At 42.1% G+C, this 7,921-nt stretch overlaps 1 protein-coding gene across 1 annotated transcript; it reads left to right on the top strand.

Moving 5' to 3' along the window:
- The first annotated feature begins 942 nt into the window (after positions 1-942).
- On the top strand, positions 943-1,794 carry LOC111591175 (pentatricopeptide repeat-containing protein At3g54980, mitochondrial). The gene is made up of 2 exons (XM_023302112.1): positions 943-1,118; positions 1,200-1,794. Exons 1-2 carry the CDS (start codon positions 943-945, stop codon positions 1,792-1,794), a joined length of 771 nt encoding a protein of 256 aa, XP_023157880.1.
- Positions 1,795-7,921: the final 6,127 nt, after the last annotated feature.

Genomic DNA, 7,921 nt, shown 5'->3' on the forward strand with positions numbered 1-7,921 from the left:
GTGTCCAAAGCATCTTGTTGGTTCTGCTTTACCATATCCGCATCAGAACTTATTTGACTTGATTCATTTGGAACATCCAAAGATGTCAGGTGTATCACATCTGTATGAGGAGTGAATGAAACATAAGTCTCTTGACAAAAGCATTTTTAGGAGTACTCATAAGACAATATTTACATTTAGGAGTGTAGATAAGAGAGCCTACCCGGTTGTGGCCCAAGATCGGCTTCAGTTGACACTTTTACATGATTGAAAATACAGTCAATGCCTACTCCCACAACATCGTGTGATTGTTTTGCAGCATTACCAACACTGACCTTACTATCCTCGCTCTCTATATATATGGCGCACAAGAGAAGAATTAAGTGTCAAACAAATATTTATTATGCAGACCTTAGTTTTTTGTAATTGATAATAGCACTTACCCAATTCATGTTCATCGGTGTCATTAGTTGACAATTGTGCTGAACAACCACTTCTAGCCACAACCTCATACGATGGTTCAGCAGTATTGCCAACATCGACATTTCCTTTCTCCACCACTATATCCATTGTGATTTGGTCTGTACCAACTACCCATCAGATTAAAAGTGTCAAACATAATTTTATTGACAAAAGTATTTTAAGTATATAAAGTACATCGTCAAATAGATGTGACAAGTGAACTTGTATAAACTTACGGAGGAAAGGGACACAGGCCTGCCACCATCCTATTTTGATTAAGTATACCCGATGCCATTGATCTTATAGATGTGACAAGTGAACTTGTATAAACTTACGGAGGAAAGGGACACAGGCCTGCCACCATCCTATTTTGATTAAGTATACCCGATGCCATTGATCTTATAGGATGTATATCATGGCATTATTGCAAAGATACAACATTGCTCCTTATAAAAATGCTATGAGGGGAGGATGCCAGAAGCAAGGAGGTTGTTCGATCAAATGGCCCAGGTGGGGATCCAAGTAAATACAATCACGTTCAATGTTTTGATTGATGGATATGCAAAGAGTGGACAGATGGATCAGGCCAGTGCAGCCTATAGGGAGATGCAAGCGAGGGGATTAGTGCCAGACTCCTGCACCTTCAACATTATTGCTGCTAGAGCTCACAAGTTCGGGTATGCTGCCCAGTTAGTGCATGACCATGACATGTTTAGTTCACATATGTCGGCTGATGGGTTGGATATGTTGGTCTGTAGGCTTTGTTGGGATCATCGATTGGATGATGCCTGGGAGCTTCTGCTTGGTGCTATTGAGCAGGGTGTTCCATTGCGTGTTACTGGATTTAATGCATTGATCGCTGCTTATAGTAAGGAGAGACTCCACGAAGAAGCTTCTGAACTGTATAGAATTATGAACAAGTTAGGACTGGCACCATCCTCGTCTACTTTTAATTACTTGATAATGGGACTCTGCAATCAAGTAAGACTTGATGAGGCACAGCTTCTTTTAGAGCACATGGTTAGCAAAGGATATTGTCTAAGTACATCATTTACTATCAGCTTGGATGCATACTTCAGAGACGGTAATGCAGTTGGCGCACTGAAATGCTGGGATGATATGGGCAAAATTGGTTTGCAGACTGATTTTATTGCCTTCTCAGCATATATTAATGGCCTAAGCCGATTAGATTACGTGAATGAGGCTTATCAGGCATTTGCTGAGATGACGAGTAGAGGAATTGTACCAAACAATATTACTTACAACTCCATCATATCTACACTTTGTAAGGCAGGCAATATGACTGAAGCCTTTAAGTTAGAGCAGAATATGAGGCAGAGTGGCATTGCTTAAGGTTACACCTGGAAACTGGGGAGAAAAGGAAGATGTAATTCAGTCTGAGTTTTATAATATGTTATTTAGGTGATCATTAAGATAGATGGAAATCACAACTTGCTTGTCAGATCATTTCAAATTCAAATGTGCATTTTCAAATTCAAATGTGTCTATTCAATAACATCTATTCAATGCTCATCTGCTTTCTTTGTTGTATCAACCAAATGACCACTAAACAATAGGAAGCTAAAAAGGAGCCAAAATAGATAAATAAAAGGCAAAAATACATCTTCACCTAAAAACCAAAATAATTAAATGCATTACAAGTTGTTAATTGCCATTCATTCATCAATGTCAGTTACGGCGTAAGGACCTCCTTATAAACGATATTCTTTGTGTATGTTGCGCCATTTATCGCTGAGTTCCTTTCAACCCCCTTCTTCTTCTTCTTCTCATCGTGGACTGGAATGGCAAGTATCTTCACTTTTGATCGAGCGGTGGCCCTTGATAGAGCAACATAAAGTTGACCATGAGAGAACACTGGTTCCGGCAAGTACACACCAACATTAGGAATCGTCTGGCCCTGGGCCTTGTTAACTGTCATGGCAAAACTTAGTCTTATCGGAAACTGCTTCCTTTTAAACTGGAAAGGGAACATCTCATCATCAGAGGGGCACAGGGGTATACGAGGCAAGAAAATTCGCATTCCAGCATGTTGGCCAAGGACAATTTCAGCATCAATACTGTTTTTTTGGAAACCACGAACCACCAACCTCGTGCCATTGCAAAGTCCATTAGCAGGGTCTATATTCCTAAGCAACATGATTGGGCATCCAACTTTGAGCTTCAGAACGTGCGGGGGTAGTCCATTAGGAGTCAGCGTGTTTAGAAACTCTGATGGGTAATAGTTATTAGGATCATCCACCGCGGTGTCAAAACTATGGTACATCATCTGCTCCCCTTGGAAACGATCGATCATCCTCATATTTATCATATCCACCCAGTCATTCCGTGTAGACAATATTGCTCTTGAAGTGATGTAGCTTGTGTTAGACATGTTTTCATTTAGATTGGGGTAAATGTCATCTATCAGTCTATCAAGGTCGCGATCATTACCAGTATATGGCACACATACCTCATCTGGAAGACGAACATCACCATCGTTGTTCGCTTCCTCAGTTCCACCACCGACGCGCAACAAATATTCTGCAAACCATGGGTCGCTCTGTGCCCTCATGTTTTGAACAAGCTTTAGGTGACACATGGATTCCCAGAGGTAAGAACTACGTAGAGAGGCAGCAACTATCTGAGCCCTTGACCCCTTGCGTACAACAGGGAGTACTTGTCTGAAATCACCCCCGAACACAACAGTTCTCCCACCAAAGGGCAGCTCAGGCCGTCCCATTATATCACGCATGCTATTGTCTAGCGCCTCAATTGCTTGTCTCTTAGTCATCGATGCCTCATCCCAGATAATGAGCGATGCTTTTTGTAGCAACTTTGCTGTCCCGCTTTGTTTCGTGAAGCTACATACAGCACCATCATCAATAGTAAGTGGTATCTTGAAGCGTGAATGGGCAGTCCTCCCCCAGGCAATATGGAAGCCGCAACACCAGATGTAGCTGTTGCAACTGCAATCTTGTCCTGACTGCGTAGTGCCGCAAGCAGTGCCTTATACAGATAGGTCTTGCCAGTCCCACCAGGCCCATCCACAAAGAACACTCCACCGTTATTGGTGTCAACGACAGATAGGATCTTATCATAGGCAGACCTCTGCTCCTCATTTAGGGTTTCTTTCATAGCAACGTCTTCTGTTGTCGGCTCGATACTTTCCTCCTCATAAATCTCTCTATCAGTACCATGTGAATCGTCATATTTGTCGATGATAGCAGGGAGAGGGAATGTCTTTATGTCTTTACCCATTGACTGCAAAATGTTTCTAATGTCAATCAAGACCATCTGTTGCACATGGGTTTTGCTTTGAGTACTACGGTGATAGTCCTCTGACATTGAATCAAGGTGTCTCTGCCATAATTCTGCCACATCGTTCGGCTCGCAGTATACCAGTATTGTTGCAAATAACCTTCGTAGTGCTGACGGCATTTGGTAAATAGCGGCTTCATTGAGACACTCATCTATTGTGCCGTCTGCTTCAAGCAGTCCCCTCCTTTGTGCTGCCTCACGAAAAGATGGTAGTGTGTCACCATCTACTGTCATTAGATCCGCATAGGAGGTAGCACCCGTCACATGGTTTAAGAGAAGTCGAAGATAAAAGCGCTCCCCCTCAGCTGGATAAGCAGAGACTATTCTACCAACCTGTCCACCCGTGTTTCGTTTCCTCCTTTGCCACACTTTGCCTTGTTGCAAAGTGTACCACTCAGGAAAATCACGGTAAAGGATGCCCCGAGCCTCCTCGTGTAGCCTATTTGCCTCAAAATATGCCGTAAGCATTGACCTATCGACACCTGGACGTTGGACAACATGATTTACTTTAGCACGCTCGTGAAATGACACCATATGCATGTTTTCAAGATGGAGCTGCAGTTGCATCACTGGTGGAGAGTTTTGACTTAGTTCAAAGCTGAATATCCTCCAAAGGGCTTCTGGAGGGGTCACCCACCTAGCATCTCTATACTGCTTGATCTCATCAACGTCACCATCAGCCTTGTTTGCATCTGTCACAGCCACAGACGCACGATCGTGGCCTTTGTATATGTATTTGAACAAGTATTTGACAGCCTTGATGCTCCCGCACGCCTCAACATTGATGTGACAGTTGAAGAGCCGAAGGAGGTAAGGGTTATAAGGGACGACCCATCTGTTGTCCAATTCACAACCTCGAACCGTTTCCTTACGCCCATCATCACGACGCCTATAAATAGGATATGAATCCTTTCCTTGAGACGTTGCATTGCTAAAAGCTCTAGGATAATGGTTTTTGCATGAAGCACGACCCTTAGTGCATGGACATTTAGGATTTAGCAATCCGCACGGTCCATGCATCATATGCTTGATAACCATCTTGTATAGTTCAGGGTACTTCTTCTTGTCAGGGATCTCAGCGGAGATAAGGAGATCATACTGATCGGGGCAAGTTAGCTTGTACTTTCTCTGCATGATGAGTAGGAAATGGACATGAGGCAAACCTCGCTTCTGGAACTCCACGACATAGACATAAGCCCGGATTTTTCCAAGAATATCATGCTTAGTCAATCTCTTCTTCAATTCCTCTAGTTTTGCACGGAATATGCGAACAACAAGGTCCGGACGATCCTGTGGTGACTGCATAGGGAGAAGCTCTCTCGTTATTTCATCCCAATTGGGGTTGCACGTCATAGTGAGGAATATGTCTGGCTTCCCAAACTTCCGCACAAGGGCCATAGCATCCATATATCGGCGTCTCATGTCACGAGGACCACCGATAAATGATGTAGACAGCACGGTTCGCTTTCCAATTTTGTCTGCTCTGTTCTCGCCTTCATGCAAGCTATCTACCAAACCCTTGTATAGATCCGCCCTTAATCTGTCTTGATTTTTACGTATGAAATCCAAACGAGAGCTCTCAATCTTGATGTAGGTGTCAACCGCAAACTGTTGGAAAAGCCGCTTCCCATGAAGTATTGGATTGAATATACTTGGACGAATTTGGAATCTGTAGCAGTAATAGTCACGTACAGACACGCATAGATGGCTAGGTCGTTCTGCAACCGCAAGGTTTATTAATTAGTGTTGCTAAAAACATATTTAACAAAGGATTATATAAGAATCACAAAGAAATAACTAACCTGTATCATCATTGTTTGCATCACTTCTCCTATGTTGATCGCGGTACGCGTCTACTTCGTCCATGGAAACATTGGACTTAGGAATATTGGCATGCCATCCAAGTTCACCTTTAGGGAAGAACAACGGATATGATAGTGCATCATAGCATCCATGATATGAACGAATGCCGTGGCTTGACCTATCCTTCCCATGCAGCATAACACTATTACTGAATTGACCTCGACGTTCACTCCCCTCAATCCAAACTGCAGCGACCTCCGAAGTGATGGGTACATTATATAACTTCTGGTTCAATGTTTGGTCAAGGTTCAAGGCGATATGGTAGTCTTCAATGTTATCAACGTGCCCCATACTCCTAAGGTGCTCAGAGTATGGGTTTCCCTTAAGTATGTCAACCAACTGTTTAATAACCGCCTTGTCTTTCTCAAGTTGCTCTTGACGACATTTACGATATCTATGCTCGAGACTGGGATCATCATCATAGAAGTAAAGTTCAAGGTGTTTATGTTCCGCCCCAACTTCCCTACCGAACGACCTTAAGTTGTGGTACATCATGCCATGTGCACGGAACGTGTAGATACCACAATCCATGTTTGTAGTCATACTATCAAGGCAACAATACAGAGAAGTGAATGAGAAATGGCCGTTAAAAAATCGAATGTTATCACGGAAGTGCCTCGCATCAGCATCTGCACACTCCCACAACCTCCTAAGCTGGGACGGTGTCTCGAATGGAGCTAGATCAATCTGTCCATTACGACAACAAAATCCAGGTGGTTCATATTGAAACTTCTTCGCTTTACAGTAGTCACAGTCAGCAACAGCGTTTAGCAAATGTGTTTCTTTAGGTATGTTACTATACACCTTGTCATACGGATCAGGTACGTCAGGGGTTACAGCAAAGGCATCTTGGGTATCATCAATATTGATATCCTCACCGGATTCACCATCTAAATTTGTTTTTAAAGAGCAACAGGTAAGATGTATAGCTTTAGAAACTTTAAAATCATATATCCAATACTATTAAAAACATTACGCAAGAACCTTGATAAGCGAACAGGTATCCCTCTTCTTCGTCATCACCAGCTTCAAAAAGTATATCCTCGTCATGATTATCTATAAATAGCACACATTCATCGTCATATATTCATTCACATGGTTTTAACCACTAAGAATAATTAGGGAACTAATGGTGGAATTGAGTTTGGAATTACCATTGGTAGTGACATTTAGGGTTGTCTGGTGTTGCATCCCAACGTCTGCTCCTTCAGTCATTTTGTCAGTCTTTGTAGTAGTGACTGGACATGGACCGGTACATTCTATTGATGGAAAGTTGTGTTAAGTTAGCTGGCCACTATAATTGATGTGTTAGATGAATTAAAGATGGATTAGTAATAACCATTGTTATCAATCTCAGAAGCAGTCGGATGATCAATTTCATTGTTCTCATTGGTATCCATTTCACGATCCCTAGTTGCAGTAGCAAAGTTTCCTCCAATTGTAGATTGACATTTCTGGTTTTGACGAGATACCAGGTTCTGTTTTTCACCAGACGATACATGACGCTTATGTCGTTTTCGTCTAGGAGACTGTGTTATTTTGTCTTCCTCAACATCCTCAGGCTGCGACGGAGCAGGAACAAAAGGTATTGCGCTCAACTCAGAGATGACCATGTCCTTGGAGCAAGACAGAGACCCATGAGGCGCTTGAGAATCCGCTGGACTCCACTGAAGCTCCGGGGTAAACTTTGGGTTCTCAATGGCAATTGAGTCCTGGTTTAGCATTCCTCGTTGTCTTATTCTATAGTCTTTCCTTGCCTTCTTATTACATGATTCCCTATTACGCAATGCCCTTTGTTCCGTTGTTTGAGTTGCAAATCGAGTTCTTTCGCGAATTCGCTTACGTTCCCTTGCATCTAAAACTTCTGAACTTGGATTGGAAGCATGTTGATGACACGTTAGACCCGATGTGCCTTAAAGTTGAAAGTATAAAAGGTCTTAGGGGCTTATATATATATATACCAACTAATGGTGCCCAATACCTAGAGTGTTATAACACGGTATAGGCAAAGAACATAACAGAGAAACATAATTACCTAGAGTGCTATCACACGGTATAGTATAAAACTTCTTCTAATCTAAAATCTAAACTTAGAATATAAAATAATTTCAACCAGCACCTGACAAATGTATGGAATTTATGTCCTCAATATTGGTGCTTTGATGAGAGTTATTCTTGTTTATAGGGATATTGCAATCTACAAAACAACCAAACGACTCATAAGAAAAGTAACAACGTTACTCTTAAAATAACTGATGCACAGGAATAGTTAATATACCTTCTGAATACTCATGCTGCA

Source organism: Zea mays, chromosome 3 (genome assembly GCF_902167145.1).
Source record: "Zea mays cultivar B73 chromosome 3, Zm-B73-REFERENCE-NAM-5.0, whole genome shotgun sequence".
NCBI lineage: Eukaryota > Viridiplantae > Streptophyta > Magnoliopsida > Poales > Poaceae > Zea > Zea mays.